The sequence below is a fragment of the Myotis yumanensis genome, unplaced genomic scaffold, assembly GCF_028538775.1.
Source record: "Myotis yumanensis isolate MYYU_CA2020_CCGP unplaced genomic scaffold, mMyoYum1.0.hap1 SCAF_11, whole genome shotgun sequence".
NCBI classification, from domain to species: Eukaryota; Metazoa; Chordata; class Mammalia; order Chiroptera; family Vespertilionidae; genus Myotis; species Myotis yumanensis.
Window position 1 is genome coordinate 44134331 of NW_027223762.1, and position 23662 is coordinate 44157992.

At 39.9% G+C, this 23662-nt stretch overlaps 1 protein-coding gene across 3 annotated transcripts in view; it reads left to right on the forward strand.

The window, feature by feature from the left end:
- Positions 1–4554: 4554 nt before the first annotated feature.
- Positions 4555–23662, forward strand: part of DGUOK (deoxyguanosine kinase) — a 40435-nt gene continuing 21327 nt past the window's right edge. For 2 of the 3 annotated variants that reach the window (XM_070428468.1, XM_070428469.1), the window contains exons 1-2: positions 4555–4741; positions 15578–15690. In XM_070428468.1, the coding sequence (XP_070284569.1) occupies positions 4600–4741; positions 15578–15690 (255 nt within the window). In that variant the 5' untranslated portion in view covers positions 4555–4599. The remainder of the gene's footprint in view (positions 4742–15577; positions 15691–23662) is intronic. The other variant, XM_070428470.1, reaches the window with a different exon arrangement.

A 23662-nucleotide genomic window follows, 5' to 3' on the forward strand; every position in this document is an offset into this window, starting at 1 on the left:
AAAGGGGAGGAAGCCCAGCAGGGGACCTCTGAAGCATAGCTTCGGCCTGGTCCCCAGACAGCTCTGGAGTCTAAGCCTGACTGCAGGCAATGAGCTGGGCTTTCACAGTCACCTGTCAGGGTAGGCGCACCCTGGACATAAAGTCCCAGGCTTTCCTCTTGTGAAGGGAAAGGGCTCCAGCAGGCGGAGGGCAGTCCTGCAAAGAAAAGCCACAAGCACTGGTTGTTGGGAGAGAAATCACAGGGAGGAGGTTAGAGGGCACATGCATGCAGCCAGGAACCCATGGAGATGTGGAGTACTGACACTCCCTGCTAGAGACGGGAGCGCTGGAGTCTCCGTATGGGGGAAGAAGGGAAGGCCAATTGGTCATTCCCTTCCCTCCCCATCCAGTCTTGCCTCACTTTAAGAAGTGCTGTCCTAGAATTCTTCAGTGGGTTGGTTACAATGGCTTGAGGAGAGTAGAACTCCAACAGGAAGTCAACCAAGGATAAATAGAAGTTATGTCCCAGACACTGAGGGCATTGCCTATTGGGGGGTGGCTGTGTGACATGCCTTGTGTTAAAAGCTGCCTATGGATTAGCTTTCTTAATCCTCTCCCCTGGCTGTCTGAATCCAAACCCCCCTATATGCCTCCCTCTGTGATGAGGTGTATCAGTCAGAGTTCACTCAGAGGAGCAGAGCCACCATTCGCATTGCAGAAAGAAGGAAGTTATTAGGAATGAGACTACCCAAAGGTGGGAGGAGCTGGGGAAGAGAAGGTCTAGAAGGAATTGTGAGATGATCGCAGAAGAATCACTGCAGCCTTGAGGACTAGCTAGTATCTATCTGATGGCACATCTGTCTGTCACAGTATCTGACTATGGAGAACTCCCAAGAGGAGTTGCTGAGGCTTCCATTGCTTTTCAAATCTCACACTAGGTCCTCTTTTGGCCAACTCTAACTCACAGCCCCGTCAGGAGGGGATTCCAGGAGCGTACTTCCCAGCTTCACCAACTTGAGTCAGCATAGTCCAGCACATCAAGATGTCCTTGATGTAGAAAGACTGTAACTGACAGGATGTCCAAGCAGAAGAAGAAAGTCAGGGTCACATTTGTGTGTATTTATCTCCCCATTTTTAATGGCTGCATAAGCCTTTTTGTAATATGAGTCAGTATTTTATTTGTCACAATAGCACTTAAAAAGCATTTGAAAATAGTAATGCCTTCAGAGCTGCACCCCAAGGACTAAGCAGAGTGAATGGTGCATAGTAGATGCTCAGTAAATATTGAATGATGGAATGGATACTGAGTGGCTAGAGTTTATATAGGACAGTGAGCTCTTACTCATAAACTCCAGCAGATACCTGACAATCACCCAGGAGCAAAAAGTGGCCTCATCCCTCTAGGCAACTGGGACATAATTCTGCTCACCAAAATGCCACTACTTTCTGTCTCTGGCCAACACCTAAGGTGGGATAAAAACCCCTTGTTTACTACTTCTAGGAGGAACTGATCATCACCTTTTTTAGATGTTGACCTTGCTCACAATGATCCCTTTAATAGGCCTTCCTCGTGCACAAGGGTGGGGACCTAATACTCATGTTTGTTCTCTGAGACCCTATCTTTTGGGCATAGCTGGGCCCATCAGATCCTTTCTTCTGGGAATTTGGAATTAAGACCAGAAAGATATTGAATTTTCATGCATGGTATAACAGAATAAAGCAAGCATAAAGAAATAAAGGGGATAGAAGAGTCATCACTAGAATTGAGATAACTGACAGGCAATTTAGGCAAAAGACATTTTTGTTTCTTATGTTACACTATACATAAAAAAATCTGAGAGCTTTTAGGAGCAAGAAACAGAGAGAAAATATTCACAAAGGACACATATGCAACATATATAATGAACAATAACAATAAGTAAAAGACAGCCATTAGAAAAATGGGCATAGAAAACTTAAACAGGTCCTTCACAACAGAGGTTTCTAAAATAAACATATGGAAAGGTGTTTTACTTCATTAGTCATCAGGAAAATGCAAAGTAAAACTATAATAAGACACTATTACATTCAACAGAATGAAAAAAACACACACGAAAATACCAACTGTTGCTAAGAATGTGGAATAACCAGGGTGTGTGCTCACTTATTGCTGGTGGCAGTGTCGACAGGTACAGTCAAACACTGTGTACCTATTTATTATTTAGGAATATTTACTGAAACGGAACATGCAAATAGCCTATCACATAGCAGTTGGTATCATAAGTATCTACCCAAGAGAACTGCATAATTAACTTTACTAAAACACATATTCAAGAACATTCATAGTAATGCTATTCATAATAGCCCTAATCTAGAAATTCTCAAATGTCCATCAGTAATAAAATGGATAAAATACATTGTGGTAGAGGGAGATAGTGAAATACTGCACAGTACTGAGAACGAATGAACGACAGCTACAATCTCACAGATATTATGTTGAAGGAAATTAGTACTTACTATATAATTTCATTTATATATAGAACAGGCAAAACTAAAGTCTGCTGTTAGAACTCAGGCTATTGTTTTCCTTGGGGGAGTAGTAACTGGCATGAGAAATGGATTCTGGGGATGCTGGTAATGCGTTCTTTCTTTATCTGAGTCTAGTAACAAGGATATATTCAGTTTTGTGAAAATTTTCATTAAACTGTAAACTTATAATACATGCTCTTTTCTTCACTACATACTATACTTCACTAAAGTTTTGTTAAAATAATAACTTTTAGGAGCTTCAACTTTTAGGGGCAGGTCGGTTGCCTGTCTGCACATAAACCTGCTGACAACTTCCTCCTTTAGCCTTCACAGAGACCCTGAGGGCAATGAAGCAGCGAGACCTCGAGGGCCCAGAGAACCTCTCAAACATTGTTGGATGAATATTTTCCCAATCTGAGTTTACTTAGACAAAGAAATGTAAATTTTATTTATTTTTTTTTAATAATCATCACCCGAGGATATTTTTTAAATGATTTTTAGAGAGTGGAAGGGAGAGGGAGAGACAGAGAAAAACATCGATGTGAGAGAGACACATGGATCGATTGTCTCCTGCACATGCCCCGACCAGGTTCCAGGGGATCCAGCCTGCATTGAGCTTGCAACCAAGGTACATGCCCTTGACTTGAATAGAACCTGGGGCCCTTCAATCCACAGGCTAATGCTCTATCCACTGAGCAAAACTGGCCAGGGCAAGTAATAATTTTACACAGAGGTGGCTGTGGGAGTGGGGATGAATCAGACTTTAGCTGTTCCAATATTCATTAGTACTCCACCCAGGTTATCCTAAATAAATGTACAATCTATTTTTTAAAAATGTTTAATATACAAACGTCACTTCAACTATTATATAAACATCAATAGAGGAAAAAGGGCTTGTGCTTGCTATGCAAACAGCCTCAGGACAGGTGTCCCAGGCATCCACCCTCCCCACCCCCTTGCAAGCCGGTCTCTGCTTCCTAAAAGCTTCCACCTCCAAGAGTGCTGCCTGAATGCGGTGTTGCCTGTTGACTCTCGTGGTTAAAGCGCAGAAGGTGGAAGCACCCCCTGACGAGCCATAAATCTGAGGTCGTTGGGACGTTTGGGGGTGGCAGGACGAAGCCAGTCAGGGCCGCACTCAGAGCAGCAGCTCAGAACTGTCCCGGCTCCCCTGCAAAGCAGTTCTCCATCGACAGCAGGACTCGTTTAATACACCGGCGTGTGAGTCCCTCTGTCCCCGGCTCTTCCTTTTACAAATCCCATTCGGAATCCCCATCACTCTCCCCCCCCCCCTCCGCCCCCCGCACGTCACCCCCCCTACCCCCACTCCCACCCCGCAATTGTTCTCCCCGACAGAACCCAATCTACCAAGTTTAAACCAGTTCCAGTCACTTCCAAGCCTCCACCCACTTTATCCTAATGGGATTTTTGGCTTCTACGCCAATCGGTTGAGCAAACGTTTATTTATTCAAGAGACAAAGTTAAGAGGTGGGATGTAGTTGAACTCATTTGTTGATTTATTCCATAAAGTGCCAGCATTGTGCTGCCGCGTTACAGGGAATAGGGAAAAAGTTAATTTGTGTAAATTATTAGATTGCATCATTTTCCTACTTAAAAACGTCCAGTTTCATCCCATTTTAGAATAAAAGCCAGACCACAAACACCTGGAAAAAAGAAACCTCGTTTAAAATTACAATTACTAAAAAAAAATAATAATAAAATAAAATTACAATTACTTTGATTTGTCTTTTGTTATGAAAATTATTTTTAAGTTATACAAAAATGCAAAGGCGTTGGAATTGTTATGTCTCTTTTAAAGTGTTGTTTTCCAATGAGCAAATGCAAAGGGGTTAATCGCGCCCTTGGTATCAGCAAACTTTCCCGCATCCCAAAACCGAACTTGACTTTCTCACAACGCTTCTCGACAAACATCGCGAGAAGAGAGCGGTCCCTTTGGCCCCACCCTCTCAGTCAGCTCAACCACGCCCACTTCCTGCCGGGCGATCTCTGACGTCAGAGGTGCGCTGTTGTGCGCGGACGACAGTACCGGGAGCGGAAGTGCTCTTGGCGGAAGTGCTCTTGGAGGAAGTGCTGGTTGCGGAATTCTGGGTGGGATGGCCGCAGGCAGGCGCTTTCTAAGGCTGCTGCGAGCTCCCTCCAGTTCCATGGCTCAGAGCCCCCTCCAGGGCGTGCCCCCCTCCAAGGGCCTGCACGCGGGGCACGGGCCCCGAAGGCTCTCCATCGAAGGCAACATTGGTAAGGGCCGGAAAGGGGCTGCCAAGCCTTGGCCTCCGCTAAGCAGGTGTCTGAGAGGCTGTGAAAGGGAGCTGGGCCCGGAACCCCTTCCCTACCCCCTTCTCCCCCGGTCAGTGCAGCGAGGCTGCCAGTTCTGAGGACCATTCCCCTCCCAAAATGCACTGCGAATCCATCCCTCTCTGGTTTTTAGGACGTCATTCCTCAGTACTCGCCCACAGGGACATAAAAGCCACGCAGTCTGTTGGTAGGACAAGAGTTCAACCAGCTTGTTATGGATAAATCTAAATGGAAGCGTCAAGGCGCTTGGTGTGATTTCTTTGTCCTAAGAGAGTTGCCAGATTTAGGGGGAGGAAAAAGAATGCCCATTTAAAACAGGATTTCAGATGAGTAATTTCTTAGTGCCGTTGGGTGCCATGCAATATTTGGGGCATACACTAAAAATACCATCTATTATTTATCTATAACTACTTTACCTGGTTACTCTACCCTAAGAGAGTTCTTAAACTTCAGGCATTCAGATACTACTTTCACTATTTTTGTCATGTTTCTTTGCTAGTCCCAATAGAATTTATTAATGTCTTTCTTAGAAGAGACTCTCGTTTTAAGCTTAAAAACATCTATTAAGTTAAAAACTGTTACAAGAACAAATAGAAACCCCGTGTCTTAAATAAAAAGCGATTGAAAAGAAAATGCAAGCAAAACATTTTAATTTAATGTTACTAAATTCTGACTTTATACTTTTACCTGATAAGGTGATGAACTCTCAAAGAGGATTAGCAATGTTGAGGGTCAAAAGACATGCTAGCAGTAAACTGAGAATTTCTCATTTTATTCATTCAACAAATAACCTTTTGAGCCAGATCCACAGGCCAACAGGGTTCTTGGCCCCGAAGCTACAGCAGTGAGCAGAACAAATATCTCTGCTCTCAAGTGGGGAGAGATAGACAATAAAATAAATTAAGCAAAGTAAACCGTATGTTAGGTAGTAATGAGTGTGATGAAGAAAATTCAGGGATGAGGGATTGAGGGAAGTTGCAATTTTAAATAGGGTAATCAAAACAGTCAAGATTGGGAAGGTGACATTTGAGCAAAAACCTGAAGGTGAGGGAGCGATCCATGTGGAGAACTGGGAGAAGAACTTTTCAGGCAGAGAGAAGACCAAGTGCAAAGGCCCTGAGATGGAAAATGTATTCAGGGAACAGGAGGGAAGCCATTGTGGCAGGAATGGAGTGAGCAAGAGGGAGAGGGAGGTGATAAGGTTAGAAGATAAGGGATGGCCAGATTGGTTATAAGCCTTGTAGTCCTTAATGGGAAACTGTTGGAAGGTTTCATGATCAGTCAAGTGATATGATCTGACTTAAATTATAAAATGATCACTTTGACAGGTATGTTGAAGGTAGAATGTGTCAGGAAGTTACTGCAGTGATGAGTTTCGGTGAGTTGGACCAGGGTGAGAAGTGATTGGATTTTAGTTACATTTTAAGGTAGAGCTAACTAGATTTGTTAAAAGATGTGGAGTGAGATAAAGAGAGGGGTCAGTAATGACTCCAATCATTTTGACCTGAGTAACTTGAAAGATGGAGTTCTGAATTTTCTTAAATGGGGGAGAATGGGAAGAACATATTTGGGGCAGGGGATGGTTTCAAGATTTTGTTTTTAGTTTTTATATGGTTATTAGATATTTATGTAGAGATGTGGAGATGTTGAATAGGCAATTGAATGTATGAGCCCAGAGTGCAGAGTCTCCCTGGACTGGAGTTACAAATGTAGATGGTATTTAAAGCCAGGAGTCTATGTATGTTGATGGAAAGGACTAACCCCTGGGGCAAATGTTAAAGAGATTGAGGAGATGGGGAAGGAACTAGCAAAATAGACTGAGAAGGAATGACCACTGAAAAGCCAAAAGAGAATGATATCTTGGGACCCAGCTGAAGAACCTCTTTGGGGGAGAGAAAAATCAACTGTGTAATGCTCTTTAATGGAGCTCTTTGGTGAACTTGAACAGCTGTTGGGAGCAATAAGAGTGAAAGTCTGATTGGCGTAGGTTCAAGGAGCATAGGAGGTAAGGAATTGGAGACATCGAGGTAAGCAATGGTCTGGAAGTTTTCCTAGAAAGGGGAAGACATTGGGTGCTAACTGAAATGGAAAGAGGGTTTGAGATAGTTTTTATTTTTTGGTTTTTGTAAGAGAAATTAGAAATAGTCTCAGAGAGAGAGACAAAAATGGTGAAACAGAAGAGGGGATAGAATTGCTGGAGTGATGTTAGTAAACAAGAAGGAGTGGAATCTATAGACCAAGAAGAGCAAGTTTGGTCTTAACTAGGAGCACAGTTTATTTCTAATAATGAGGAGCATGGCAACTAAATGAGTCCTGACTTGAGTGAGTGAAAGGGAGAAATGTAGAATTTCGGGGAAGCATTAAGGACCCACTTGGACTTAGTTGTCATGAATTTAAAGTGAGGCCAGTCACCATGGCTGTGTGTGTTTCTCCGGTCAAATCAGAAACACTGAGAGGAATGAGAAGGGAGGGTCCTGCTTGTCTGCCTGATGGTGTGCAAAGCTGTTTTGTCTTGTACTTTGAGAAACATGCCCCCAAAGGAAGCTCTAGCCTTAGAGCCCAGAGAGGTACAAAGTACTTCACAAAGCAAGTACTTTGCACAGGACATCAGGTTAGGTGTGAGCTGCCTTTCCCAATTTTCCTGACCTTTGCTTCTTAACCTTTCCAGATTGCTATGCTTCTTCCTTACTTTTTCATGCAACCAAAGGTCACTGAATGTCTACAGTGAAGGTGGACTCATGTGTGATACAGCTCCTGTCTTGTAAGGAGCTCACAGCCAAGTGGAAGAAGCAGCCTTTTAAACATGATTTATATACCATGTGATGAGTGCCACGTTTGGGCAGGGAAACTTGGAATCTCTGGGGTAAGAATCCCCAAGGGGGAGAAGAGGAAAGAGTGTTCCAGCCACAGGAAGTAACATTTGCTAAAGCAAAACCTGAAGAAACATGAGGTTTTAATAACAGGGAAGTAGCTGGATGTGCCTGGAGTTTAAAGGGCCTGTGAGAGGATGGCAGAACAAGAGGTTGGAGGGGTAGGATTTGCCAGATTTTCGAACAGCCTTGTGGTCCATGCTAGGAGTTTCTCCTTTAGGTAGTGAGAGGCTACTGAAGACTTGAAGCTAGTATGTGTCAAGGCCAGATTAATTTAAAAAAGAAATTTGGCTGGAAGGAGCAAATAGGAAGTCAGGCACATTCTTTGCATGTCTTGTTTGCTGCAGTACCCACAATGCCTTGCATCCAGTTGAATGGATAAATGGAAACAGTTTGGAGAAGATAAATTTTGTGGCTACCATAGTAGTTGGAGGGAGGAAAGTTGTAGGCCTGCACAGAAGGAATGGAGGGACAGAGAAGAAGTGATGGTTTGAGAGAGATTTTGGAAGTAGGATTGATAGGACTTGATGGCCGCTTGGAGGTGAGAGCTAAGGAGGCATAGAAGATGACAATGAGGTTTTATAATTTGGCCACTGACTGAAAACTGAGGATGGGAATAAAGGAAGAAGTCTGGGGAGGTAAGAGAGATAGATGTCTTTTATATGAGCTACCTCTGAGACATACAGAGATAGGTGTTCTGAGGTAGATGAGAATATGTGCCTGGAGTCAAGAGAGAGATGGGAGCTGAGATTTCATAGACGGAGGTTGTTGACCTGGGGGCTTGTTGAAGCCTTGGAAGTGAATGCAGTTGCCCAAGGGAAGTGAATAATGAGAAGGTGATTAGGGTTCTTTAGTCCGGCTCTCCCTAGTTGTATCTCCCATTATTCTCCATCACCCCACACTGATGACTCTCCAGACAGAATTAGTCACAGCCTCCTCTGTGTGCTTTCAAAACATTTTGTACCCACAACTGCTGTAGCACTTGAGTTCTGTTGAGATTGTTTGCGCATTCAACATCTTCCCTGGGTTGGCACTTAGTGTCTTATTCATCTTTGTGTCACGAGCACCTAATCCCCTGCCTCATCCATTGTACTCATTCAGTGTTTACCAGATGCGTGAATCCTGTGCTGTGATATCCACATGGAAGTTAGTCATTGGTACCCACAAAGGAAGTATTTGAAACTGCTCATATAATCAAATCAAATAATTTTTTGGTTCTTTATCACAGGTGACATCTTTAAACAAATCAGAAAAAAAGTACCCATTCAGGAAACCTGAACAGGGCAAGGTGAACTCCTGTTTTAAATGAAGTTAGATATCTTTCAAGTAGCTTTTCTTACAGGCCTGCTGCTCTAAGTCTTGTTATTCTGATCCTGCAGGTGTAGACAGCAGCATGTGTAAGGGAAATAGATAAGTAAAGTAACAATTAATGGCATCTAGTTTGAGTTGTGAAGCCATATGCCATGTGTGATTGAAAGTGAAAAGCTTGGGCCCTGTCTGGGTGGATCAGTTGGTTAGAGCAATGTGTCATACACTGAAAGGTTGCAGGCTCGATTCCTAGTCAGGGTGTGTACAGCAAACCGGTATCTGTCTGTTTGTATCTCCCTCCATTCCTCTCTCTAAAAAATCAATAAAAACATATCCTCAGGTGAGAATTTAAAAAAAAAGAAAAAGTAAAAAGCTTGATACTTAAAATCCCTTAAAAAAGAAACTACCCAGCCTATTTATTAATTTATTATTATTATTAATCCTCATTTGAAGATATTTTTCCATTGATTTTTAGAGAGAGTGGAAGAGAGAAGGAAAGACAGAGAGAAATATTGATCTGAGAGAAAGAAATATACTGATTGGTTGCCTCCTTCATGCGCCCTGACCAGGGCCCTGGCCAGGGAAGAGCCTGCAACCAAGGTATGTGCCCTTAACTGGAGTTAAACTCGGGATCCTTTGGTCTGCAGGCTGATGCTCTATCCACCCAAAGTGGCTAGGGCTAGCGTATCTTTTTAAATATATTCATCACTAAAGTGATATATTAAGTATATCAGTTATTTTATGACTATAAACCTAGATTGAAGAAAGGAGTGCGATTTGAAATTTGTGAGTCATCTCAGACTATTCTTACTTTGATTTTAGAGACCCTACCAGAAAAGAGGGAAGTGTTTTACACTTTTGCAATCTAGAGACTTGAACATAAAGCTTTCCTAATAACATGTTTCCTCTGGCATTCAAGATTAGTAATTTAAGATCACCAATATGCATCTTTAACTTTTTGCTGTTGTTAATCCTCACCCAAGGATATTTTTTTTCCCATTGATTTTAGAGATAGTATAGTGGAAGGGAAAACGGAAAAGGAAGAGAGAGAAAAACATTGATGTGAGAGAGACATTGATTGGTTGCCTCCCATATGTACCCTGACCCGGCAGGGATTGAACCTGCAACCCAGGTCCATGCCCTTGACTGGGAGTTGAACCCAAGACCCTTCGGTGTGGGCCAGCGCTCTAACCACTGAGCAACCAGCCAGGGCACATCTTTAACTTTTATTGAGTATAAACAATTGGGCAAAGAATCCTAGGGGAAAAGAAGACCTATTTATTCCATACATTGTAAATTGGAGTCTGTTTTATATGATTCACTTCATTCCATCTATCCATCTCCATTCTTTTTTTTTTTTTTTTTTAATATATTTTATTGATTTTTCACAGAGAGGAAGGGAGAGAGATAGAGAGTTAGAAACATCGATGAGAGAGAAACATCGATCAGCTGCCTCCTGCACATCTCCCACTGGGGATGTGCCCGCAACCCAGGCACATGCCCTTGACCGGAATCGAACCCGGGACCCTTCAGTCCGCAGACCGACGCTCTATCCACTGAGCCAAACCGGTTTTGGCCATCTCCATTCTTTGTACCTGGCTAGATACTCAGGATGTAAAGGGAATAGGTGAGTCTGTGTCTTCAAAAAGTGAGTTGGTTGGAGAGAGTGATGAGTCACAAATAATTACAGTGTAATATCTTGGTAAACCAGAGCAGGCAGTAATTAACTCTGCCTAGAGGTGAAGGAGCTGGAGAAGTTCAAGGAGAAGGCGGCAGTGAAAGGATGAATCAACTGGTGGGCAAATGTGGGGGAGGGAGGACATTTCAGATCAGTGAGGTTCTCAGGCAGGATGGAAGATTTTGGGTTGTACTTTGAAAGCTGTGAGGAACTTTATTTTCATGGTAAACGGAATCAGGGCAAACATGTACTGAATTTCTTTTAAGCCTGCTGAGTGGTTTTTTGGAAGTTTCCCCAGAATGCCTATAGGCTCAGAACCTACATAGTGATCGTGGATAAAGTTCCTTTAGAGCAGGGTCTCAGCCTAGGTTATCATTTTAGTTATAGTACCTACCACTTAGTAGCTACATCTCTTGATTGAATGACTGAGTAAATGAATGCAGCATCAAATGAAGTTCCGGAAATAAAGGCTTTAATTTTCTTTAAAGAACTTTTGTTTAAAGATAGATGGTTTTATATTTACTGCCATTGTTTGCTTTTTGGTAGAAAGTTTTAAAATGAATTTTTTTTACCGTGTTTTTCATTTTGTTTTGGAGAAGAAAATGCTTGGAGGTGATGATATACTTAAGAGTCTCCCATGAAATACAACTGTATGAAATTTAAAAAAATATATTATTTTAGGCATTACATCAGATACTATCTTACTACTAGATTTTAGCATAATGTAGTTATAGCAGGCAATGTAGTTTATAGAAAAATTTGTGGGAGGAAAATAACCATGACTTAGGAATAAGATGACCATTAACAATAGAACTCTGGTCCAGCTTCTGAAATGATAATCCTGGTGCCAATAAAAATCAACATGTTGAAGTAATATACTCTAAGAAAATAGCTCCCACCCCTTTTCAAGTCATGGCACATATAATAAAGTACAAGGATATCCAAGACTCTCAGGAAAGGTTTGATACTGAGATCTGATACCTCCCAGATGTAATATTAAAATATTTTGAATGGTAACAGTTAAGCTGGGATATAACTAAATTATGATAATGATATCATAAAAGGATGATGCTCTGCATAGAGACCAAAGAAAGAAAGGAATTTGTCAGTTGGTCCAGTGCTGCATGAAGAAGAGTGGCTTTCCGTAGACACGAGGGTTCTGGTCACTAGGAGCAGGGCAGTGTAGCCGTGGAGAGCCAGCCAGTACCACTGGGAAGCCCCTGGGAACACTTTAAAACATTTATCTTAAAAAAAATCAAAACCCAAGCAGGAGGAAGAAACTATTAGTGTCAGGTATCACAGCACTAAAAATAATTATGCTGTGTCTGGTTTTAATATAAAAATATAACCTTTAATTATTTTTTTAAATTAATTTTTCCATATCGATGGGTGGTGCCTAGCACAGCGAGTTCCTTTATAATGCAGGTTAAGGACTAGTGCCCTGTGGTAAATGACCCAGGTTCTCCAAGCCCTACAGCAACATGGATGGCACAACTCTTAGGACCTGTCTTTCTTTGCTGAAACCAGCTTCTGATTACTAAACGGGCTTTCCAGAAGCTTTGGAGTGGAGAATAGAGCGCAGGGTGGAGGTGTTGCCCTGCTGTGATTGTTCCAGTAATTGGAACTGTGTTTTTCCCATTACATCTAATTTGTTGGCATTCCGGGTTTTGTGTGTTTAAATGGCATGAGTCGGTTTCTGAGAGTCCTGACTGCTTTTATTTATTTATTTATTTATTTATTTATTTATTTATTTAGTGTCTGACTGCTTTTAAATGAACTAATAGTGTCTGATCTGGGAGGTAAAGTTGGCACTCCCTGGCCCATAGGGCTCTTTCTTTCCATAGGCAGCAGTTTCTTACGTAATTGTTTTTAACTTTAAAAAAATTTAAGTAATTCTAACAATCACTCAGTGTCACCCAGCTAACAAGTACCTTCATCTTTCATATTAATTAAAATAGCTTTTCAGCTGAATAGCAGAGACCATGTTTCAGATTTAATCAACAACTTGCAATCTAAATGTTGATCATCTTTGCCAGATATTTTAAAATAGGGGCTACTTGGGGCAGGCAAGTATCTGATAATATCAAACTCAATCAATTTGTAATTCCTGCCACTCTTAGGTGCTCCATGGTAAGCATAGAAAGTTGTATTTAGTAGTTTAGTATGTAGTTTCAGAATCTGTGTATTTCTTGTTTTACTCAACTGCCCCAGTGTGGTAGGAATTTGGTGTGAGTTAGAGAAGTCCTGAGCTTATGGGAGAGGTGGGACCTTAGACTTGGTAAGGGAGAGGATTTAGACACTGGTTATTCACTGATGTGTGGGAAGAGCAGAGGCTGAGTAAATGTGCACAAGTGGTGACGGGGCTGAGAGAGGAGCATGACTGTACAAAATGCATAGATTCATAGTGTTTGTTCCTGCCCTGTGTGTTCAGAGAGGAGTGGAGTGGGGTGTAATAAATGTCACATTGGATGTGTGGGCTCTTCTGCTGAGACATCTCTTCGCTCCTGTCAGTAGCCGTGAGTGGCTGATAAAATTGACTAGAAGGGCATCTTCCTCTTTTCTCTGGGTTCCATTTGGATTTTTCCTAAGGGTAGAAGTCACTTGAGAAAGATCAACTTCAGTAGAGGAGGTTAAGTTCCAAAAGCACTCTTAAGGTTTTTTTATTTTTAACAAATGTGGGTTTTAGAGGGAGCTAAAATTAATAATGTTTAAAGTGTTTTATTCATTCAATCAGCTCATTAGGCTAGGCTTTGGTTCCTGCCCTGGAGGAGCCCCATCTTCTACCTGGAGAAATGCAATTGCAATGTCAGTAATGGAGTCTTACCCAGCATGCCAGGGCAAGCACAAAGGAGGATTAGCTAATTCAGTTTAGGGGTGTCAGGGCCAGAAAGGCTTCACACAGGAGTTAAATCTAAGCAGATTCTTGCAGATTGAGTTGGAGTTAGGCAGCTGAGGGGAGGAAGTGTACCAGGAAATGGGAAAGCATATGTATGGTCACATCTGCAGAGAACATGGCATGATTGGAGTTGTAAGGAGTTTGGTCCAGAGGGAGCTCAGGATAGCTAACGGGAAGCTGAGGCCAGAGAGGTGTCTGCAGGGGCTATTCCATGATGTGTCTCCCAGGCCATGCTATGGGTTTGGGTTTTGTCATGAAGGCGCCATGGAGCTGTCAGAGAGTTTTACGCAATGTTATTCTGTGTTCACTGTGGCTACGGTATGAATGATGGACTGAAGAGGGCAAGGCCAGAGTTGGAGAGGCAAGAAACGTTGAGAGCCTGGTCTTGAGCAGGAGATGGGAATAGAGAGAAAAGGACAGATGGGGGAAATTAAAAGGTGGCCCCTTGAGGTTGGGCAGAGGAGGAAGTTCTGACAGTGAGTGGTTGGTGCTGCCATACTTGAGGTGTGGAATAGGAAAGAAGTCAGTTTGGTGGTGAAGATGATGAGGTCATTTAGGTAATATGTTGACTGTGAGGTGTTTGTGGGCCATCCAATAAAGATGTCTGGAGGGCTCTTAGACAGTGAAGTCTGGAGCTCAGGAAAGTACAGGCCAGACCTTGGTGTAAATGGGAAAAGATTTGAATGTTGTAGTACTAGGTTGATTTAACCTCCGAAGTATTTCTCAAAGCACCTTGGTTCCAGCTACTGTTGCCTTCTAACTGGTCTGCCTACTTTCATATCAGTCCATTCTTACACAGCTGGCAGAGGAATCTTTTAAAAATTAGTTGGAAATTTGACATTTCCCTGCTTAAAACCCATCATCATTGACTTCCCATTGTCTTTAGAATAGATTCAAATTTCTTACGATGGCCCAGGCCCTACATTACCTCGCCCCAGCCTGCCTTTCGCCTCTCCACACACATATCTTGAGTCACACTTCTCCCTCATTTCATCACACTATCACGGCTCTGGCTTCTTCAGGGTCACACATAGACTTCTCTTCTGTCTTGCTATACGCCTAGTTCTTTCTCTTTTCCCATGCTGCTCTCTCTGCTTAGGTTACCGGTCCCCTACCCTTGTTCTGGCTAACTCCTTGTCTTTCAGGTTTTACCTCAGATGCTTTTCAGAGCCTTCCCTGACCTCCTGAGCTATATTAGCGCCTCCTGCATTTTTCTTATCTAGCACTTAACACACTTTGTTATTAGTTCCTTGAGTGTTTGTTTAGTATCTGTCTCCATACAAGCTCTGTGAGGGCAAAGTCCGTCCTGTGTTTATCATTATACCCGCAGTGTCAGACAGTCCTGAGCATTCGTCACATTTGTTGAATGAATAAGGGTCATAAATTATTCTGGAAAACTTGCAATTTTTACACTTTCACAGAATAAATAGGACTGTGATTAAAGCTTTACAACAGCTGATTTCATCAGCTTTTGATAGTCTATTACATTTTTAACTCTTATTAAATACTTTTTGCTTCTGGGAGGTTGGGACAGTAAAACTTCAAATCAAATGTTAGGGGTATTTTTCCTCCCTGTTGCCTGCATTCATTATGGTGACTCTGGCCCTAGCCGGCTTGACTCGGTGGATAGAGCCTTGGCCTGTGGACCAAAGGTTCCCAGGTTTGATTCCGGTCAAGGGCACGTACCACATACCTTGGTTGCAGGGTCCTCCCTGGCCTGGGCCTAGGGCCCGTGCAGGAGGTAACCAATTGATGTGTTTCTCTCTGTCTTTCCCTCTCTCTTCCACTCTCCCAAAAAATCAATGGAAAAATATCCTCAGGTGGGGATTAACAAAAACAAAATATTGTGATGACTGTGGTTAGGGTGGCCTTGACCCATTGTCAGTCTGACAGTGGTAAGGCTACTGTTGAATTTTGAAATTAGAAAAACTGGCAATTGTTCCCTTAAATTGGGCAGAATTTAATAGCCGCCTTTTCCTTCAGCCCTGGTTTGGGAAGTGTCCCAATACATGCTGTTTGCATTGCAGCTGTGGGAAAGTCCAGCTTTGTGAAGTTACTCACGAAAAGGTACCCAGAGTGGCACGTAGCTACAGAACCTGTAGCATCATGGCAGAATGTCCAGGCAGCTGGCCCGCAAAAAGTAAGTTTTCAGTTGTGCATAGGTGGCAGGCATGGGTGAGTAACTAATCGTAATAATCTAATTTGCTCTGCGTAGGTGAAGTAGCCCAGTTTGAGTCTCCTTTTTAAAATATCTTCCTTCCAGAAAGCATACCAGAGAGGATATGACTTGTTTGAATATGTTTAGCTTTGATTTTTGTGGTTTTTACATGTCTGCATAAGTGACTGCTTCTGTTCTGTGTGGGTTCCCAAAGCATGTCCAGCTCTTCTGGCTTTGAAGATTAATTTTGTCATTCCTACCCTTAAATATATTACTGAAGCTGACCATCAGGATTAATAGTTAATTATAGTGATTTTAACTTAATTATGAAGTCTTAAAAATTGGAAAGGACCTTAGAGAGCACCTTGTCACATTTTGAATGAATGCAGATATAACTAACATGTATAAATCACATACTGTGTACCAGGCGCTCCATTATGTTAGGCCAAGCACTGTACATTTCATTGATGCCTCGTGGCTTAGGCCTTTGTATTAGGTCTACTGCCTTTGGTAAAGCTATAACGTTGGTTTCACACCTCACTCGGTGTGAGTAAGGAAATAGACGTTTGGACATGAACCTTAGAGGTAGCGAGGGCGTGGCAGCATCATGCTCAGTTGCCACAGACCCCTGCAGCCAATGGGAACATCCACTGAGTGGCTCATTCTGGTTTTTAACAACTGTTAGAAAGTTCTTGTATGAACCACTTTGCATACCTGTGACTCTGAGTCATTGGTTCAAGTTCTGCCTCTTAAGTCCTTTTAACTTTCCTACGTGGCAACCCTTCATATAGTTGAAGGCAATGATTTGCCTGCTCTTTCTCCCCTTCAATTCTTGTCTCTTTCAAGCCAAATACCATTTTCTTCCAGACTATTCCTCATTCTGAAGTAACTTTGTCTAGGTGATGAGCTCCAGTTTGTTAGTTTTCCACCGAGAATTTACTAAGAGTGGTACTCAGAGCTGAACAGGACATTCTGGATATAATCTAAATGGTCTACAATATCATAGAACTTGTTCTGGGTGCCATTATTCCAACTCAAGGATTGTGTTACCTTTTTTTTTGGCAGGCACATTGTGCTTAATGAGAATATTTGTTTTTTAAATTGTCTTTTTGTGTTGTGTATTTGTGTTTGTGAAATTAACTTCCATTTAGAAAATAAATTATGTGTCTTTTTCTGAGTATGCCACAGGTCACCTATTGTGGGATTTAAAAATATGTCCACACATTGTTTGATACCCTTCCCTTCAAGACATGAATCTTAACTCCCTCCTTAATGTGGACTAGACTTAATAACTTGTTTCTAATGACTAGAATGTAGCATGAATAACAGTATGATTTCTGCAGTAGGCCATAGAGACATTGTCTCTTTAGTCTTGTTCTCTCTTAATCACTTTTGGCTCTGGGGATGCATCCAGCCAGCTACCATGTCATGACACATACCCTCTTGTGAAGAGGCCCACAAAGCAAGGAACTGAATCCTGACAACAGCTTTATTGAGTGAACCTTCTTGGAAGTAGATCCTTCAGCCCTAGTCAGGTCTTAGATGACTGTAGCCTCCGCCAGCATCCATTCTAAACCTCATGAGAAAGCCTGAGGCAGAACCACCCAGCTGAGCTGGGTCCCAAATTCCTTGCCCACAGAAACTGAGATAATGAATGTTTTTGTTTAAACCACTAAATTTTGGCATAATTTGTTATGCAGCAATAGATAACGAATACTCCCATATAATGCCATTATCCAGAGGTAAAATTAACATTTTGTCCTTTTAGATTTTTTTCTACAGAGAAAATGCATTTATTTACATATACTTACATAAATATATAAAACATATGCATTTACTCTTTTTAAACAAAAATTGTGATTGTCACCTGCACATCACTATATACAAGGTCTTCCTTTCATGGTAATGTCATTTTAATGGTGGCATATACTGCATAATATATTCTATTATTTACTTATCTGGTCTTTCTTTAATATTTAGTTTTCTTATTTCTCCCTATTATAAGTGTTACAGAGATGAATAGCCTTGTAGCTACATCTTTATTCTTTTTAATAGCTAAATTTTGTGCCTCCTTGTATTTTCTTAGGATAATCTTGAACTGGAATTTTGATCTACAAAAATTATGCACTTTGTTGATACTTTTGTTATAATTTCCAAAATTTCCAGTCAGAAAAGTACCAATTTCATTTTGATATACAAAAATTATGCATCTTGTTGACACTTTTGTTACAATTTCCAAAATTTTTCTTCAGAAAAGTTGTATCAGTTTCCTCATGCTTTCTGCAACACTGGATATTATTCTTTTTCATTTTCGCTAATGAGCGTGGCAATAAAACGGTGTGTTGTTTTATTTTACATTTCTTTGATTACAAATGAACTAAACATCTTTTTATGTTTATCAGCTGTTCTTTAGTGAATTCCCTATTCAAGCCTCTTTGGGTTGTTTTTTTTTTTCCTTATCGATATCTTTACAGTTTTATAATGGCTTTCCTAAGAACTTATCATATCTTAAGTATCTTAATTGTTATATACTGCTACTTTCCCTAGTTTGACATTTTTTAAATCTTTATATGTGATGTATTTTTAAGTATAATACTTATAAGTTTTTATGTACTTAAATCTGTCTTTTTCTTCATAGTTGCTGCCTTTGATGTTAAAGTTTAGAAAGAACTCTCACAGACCAAGATTATAACAAATGCACCTATATTCCTTACTCTTGCTTTTTTGGTTTTCCTCTTTATGTTTATTTTTAAAGTTATACGAGTCTAGGGAGTGCCCTTCCACTTGCTACATGGGATGCTGCCTGATTCATGATTGCTAATAAAGCCAATTAGATCTTCAAAAAACAAAAACAGAAGTTATAGGAATCTAATTTTCTCCAAATAGAATTTACTTGTCCCAGTAGTATCCTTGTTTAGTTTATGCCTAGGTGGTTATACATTTTGTTGTTATTGTGACTGGGATCTGTTTTCCCATCATCTTTTTTAACCTATTGCTTTTTTATTTATTATTTTAATTAATTAAATTTATTGGGGTTACATTGGTTAATAAGATCATACAGGTTTCAAGTGTACATTTCTGTGATACATGATCTATATCATTGTGTGCCCATCACCCAAAGTAAGATAATCTTCATCACCATATATTTGGCTCCCTTTACACTACTCCCCACCCCCCTTCCCTCTGGTAACCACCATACTGTTGTCTGTGTCTCTGAGTTTTATATTCCACATATGCATAAAATCATATGCCTCTTAGCTTTTTCTGACTGATTTATTTCACTTAGCATAATATTCTCAAGGTCTATCCATGTTTTCGAAAATGGCAGTATTTCATCTTATGGCTGAGTAGTATTCCATTGTATACATGCACCGTATCTTCTTTATCCAATCATCTATTGTAGGACACTCGGTTGTTTCCATGTCTTGGTCACCATGAATAATGCTTCAATGAGGTGCATATATCTTTGCAAATAAATGTTTTGAAATAGTTTGATATAGTCCCATTCATTTATTTTTGCCTTTACTTCCCTTGCATTTGGGGTCAAATTCAAAAAATCTCCTCTAAGACCAAGGTCCATAAGTTTAGTACCTATGTTTTCTTCTATGTAATTTATTGTTTCAGATCTTATATTTAGGTTTTTTATGAATTTTGAATTAATTTTTGTACATGGGGACAAACTGTAGTCTATATTCATTCTTTTGCACGTGGCTTTCCCATTTTTCCAGTACCATTTATTAATGAGGCCTTCTTTTCTCCTTTATAACAATATGCACCAATAAACTAAACATCTTTTTATGTTTATTGGCCATTTATCAGTATTCTGTAGGAATTCCCTATTCAAACCTCTTGGAGTTTTTTTCCTTATCAAGATCTTTACATTTTTGTAATGGCTTCTTTGTCAAAAATGATTTGCCCATATACATGTGGTTTTATTTCTGCTGCATTCCTATATACTAACAATGAAATTTCAGAAAAGAAATGAAAACAACAATTCCTTTTGCAATTGCAACAAAAAGAATAAAATGCCCAGGAATAAAATTAACAAAAAAATGTGAAGGACCTATAGTATACTGAAAACTACTAAGCAGTATTAAAAGAGATAGAAAAAGACACAATGAAATAGAAAGATATTCCATGTTCATTTATTAGAACGGGTGGGCAACCTTTTTGTGAGTGCGTGCCAAAACCAGCAAAATCTCTGACTCAAAATTCTTCGGCATGCCAACCCTAATTTTTTGAGAACATGTTACGCCTACTTGATATCTCTTAAGGTGTACATATGTGAAGAACCTTGACGAAATAATAAAATTCATTTGAGCGACAAAAACACAGCATATGATGATGAAAAATACATTTATTTTTTAATGTATACATGTACACTGATAGTCCGACAGAAAACTTTATGACTCCGTTTGATATTATCAGTGGGACTTTTGCTGCTGCATCACTGATGACAGAGATTTTACATCAGGTTTATATTTCGTGACCTTCAGAGATATGAACGAACTACTACTTTCATCCGTCAGATTACTCCTATTATGAGACTTAACAAAATTCATCACTGAGAACAAAGATTCACAAGCGTATGTGGATGAAACCAAAACACTGGTCGGATCTAGGAAGGCAGGGAGAGTTAAGGCAGAGGCATAGAAATTGCTCTTCCCCTCTCTCGTCAATCCATGTCTATGGTCTTTAAGATAACTTGTTATGTAAAATTACTTATTTATCTAAGATGCACCTACACTGAATTTATCTGAAAATAAAGTCGATATTAAGAAAAAAATTGTAAATGGAAGATTATAAGAGAGGGTTTCGCGTGTCAGCAAAAGTTACTGGCGTGCCATGTTTGGCATGCGTGCCAGGGGTTGCCCACCCCTGGATTAGAAGAATCAACATACTGGTAACCACCATACTATTGTCTTGTATTGAGATTTTCAAATTTAATACAGTAAAATTAGTACATGTATTCTTTTATACTTTAAACTCTTCTGAATCTAGAATTACTTTTGTCTAATGTTGCTTCTTTGAATATTTTTGGGAGGAATAGATTTGATAGATTTTGTCTATTTGCCTTGTTTTATAAAGACCTAATTAATGGGTTTTATTTTTTAATTCTATAGGGGCTTATAGTATTGTTTTTACCTTTAAATTTATTTGTTTCTTTCTCAGAATTTCCTGCATTTTTAAAGTTCTTTGGTTTGAATGATTAGTTTGTGTACTTTTCCTTTTTTTCTGCTTTAATAATAAAAGCAGTTGCAACTGGAAATATTTTCATGGGATAAACTTTGGCCCTATCTTCTAGATTTTGACATACAAGATTTAAACTGAAATTTCTAGAGTTTATAATTGTAGTTTTGACTTATTTTTTGTCCAAGAATTATTTTAAAAATATTTTACATTTTCTGAGTAGATTTTGTGTGAGCATTCTTTTGCTATTCTAATTTTGTTATGGTTAGAAAATGTGGCTTATATAGTTTCTAATTGAGGGAATTACTTAGATTTTCTTTATGGTTTATGTATGATCAGTTTTTATGTATGAGCAATTTTCATAAATGTGCCATGAACTTGTAAGAAGAATGTGTATTATCTGTAAGGTATAGAGTTTGATGTGACATATTTTGTAAATTCTAAGATGCCATTGATCATAAGACACAATGAATTTAATAACCCGTCTATGGAATAATTAAAATATCTATTAAGTTTAATTTAGTGAACATTGTAAGATTCATCCCAGTTTCAGATATGTGAAAAAAGATGATTTCGAGTTTTATTCTCCATGTTCTCATTTTTGGGATCTACTTTTTATATTCTGAGAGAAATATGTTATTTAAAGCTTTGTGCTTTTATTGTGTTTTGTCCATTTCTCATATTTTTAATTGTCTTTGCTCTATATTTATATATTTCAATGCTTTATCATTCCATGTAAAAAGATTCATGACTTCTTTGTGGAGTCTTTACTGGTTTATTAGTATTTAAAAACCTCTTCTGGCATTTAATGCTTTTTTCTTTTTTAAATGTTTTTATTGATTCAGAGAGAGAGAAACATCAAATGATGAGAGAGAATTACCAGCTATCCCCTGCACACCCCCTACTGTACTGGGGATCGAGCCTACAACTTGGGCATGTGGGAATTGAACCGCAATTGCCTGTTTCATGGGTTGACACTCAACCCAGCCGGGCTAATGCTTTTTTCTTAGTACAATTTTGCCACATCTTTCTTTTTATTTGCATCTACTTAGTGGATTTTTCTGTCCATTTGTCTTTAACCAATTTGTCATCTTAATTCAGGTTTTTCTTGTTTTAGGTATTTCTTTTATGAACAGGATTTTTAGTTCTTACCCAATCTCAGAGTTTGCCTTTTCTGGGAAATTTTCTCTTTTATTATGATTATGTCTTATTTCTGCCACCTTATGTTGTGCTTTCATCTCCTTTTTTTTTTTGCTATATTTGACGTTTTCTTTCATTTTTCTTCCCTTCACTTATATTGCAAATTTACTGTTTTTATTCTGCCATAAACATTTAAATTCTAAATATATACATGTTTAAACCTACCTATCAATGGTAATGGAGTCTCCGTGAAAGAAAAGAAAACCTAAACCTCTACTACTTCAAAAAAAGTTTTTTTTTAATTGATTTCAGAGAGGGGGAGAGAGACAGAAACATCAATAATGAGAGGTAATCATTGATCAGCTGCTTCCTGCATGTCCCCTACTAAGGATCGAGCCCACAACCTGGGCATGTGCCCTGACGAGGAATCAAACAATCTCCTGGTTCATAGGTCAATGCTCAACCACTCAGCCACCTAGTAGATGCCTAGGCTCTACTACTTTTTTATTACTGTTTTCTCCATGCTCTATCCACCAGGTATATTGAAATCAGCTGAAATTTTAGAGCTCCAGAATGTTTTTACGTTGTGAAATTTCTCTTTTAACAGTAGAAACTGGCATTAAACTTTAAAACCACATTAAAAATAGTTACTTTATACTTAACTCTGCTCTAGCAGTTGATCATTGACCACTGTTTTCTCATTATCACATCCTCCCATTTCTTAAATCTTTATTTTGATTAATGTTTTAATTGGTTTTAATGTTTTAATTAAATATATTTCAGAGAAAGTTTTGTTTTGTTTTTTTAAAAAAGGTATGTGGGTGGAATAATTTTTGAGTGATTGTCTAAAACTATCTTTCTTTTGTTTAGATTTTTTTGTTTGTTTTTATGAATTGTTGACATTTTGCCAGGATAGGTCCAGGTGTGTGTGTGTGTGTGTGTGTGTGTGTGTGTGTGTGTGGTGTGTGTGTGGTGTGTATGCAAGATATATATATATATATATATATATATATATATATATATCTCCTATCTAATAATAGACAAACATGGTAATTAACCATACCTCTGACACGCTTCCCATTGGCTAATCAGGGCGATATGCAAATTAACTGCCAACCAAGATGGCGGCCGGCAGCCAGGCAGCTGAAGCAAACAGGAGGCTTGCTTGCTCCAGTGATGGAGGAAGCCAAGGTTCCCCGCCTGCCGCTGCCGGCCTCTGAGCTGCACTCTAAGAAACAATGTTGCAATTATAGAAGCTAAACAAACCCCAGAAACCTGCTTTCAGCCAGCCGGGCCTCAGAGCTGGAGCTGCAACAGTGTTTCAGTTATAGAAGCCAAACAAACCCAGATAACTGCTTTCAGCAGCCGAGGTCTCAGAGCTGGAGCCGAGCCTCAGAGCTAAAGCCAGCTCTCAGTTCCAGTGACAGCCATAGAAGGTAAATAAATCCCAGAATAAAAAAAAGAAAAAGAAAAATAGGAGAGGTTGGGAGCTTCAGTCACCCGACAGCCTGAAAACGGCCCTCAGCCCCTCACCCAGACTGGCCAGGCACCCCAGTGGGGACCCCCACCCTGAAGGGGGTGTGACCAGCTGCAAACAGCCATCATCTCCTCATCCAGGCTGACC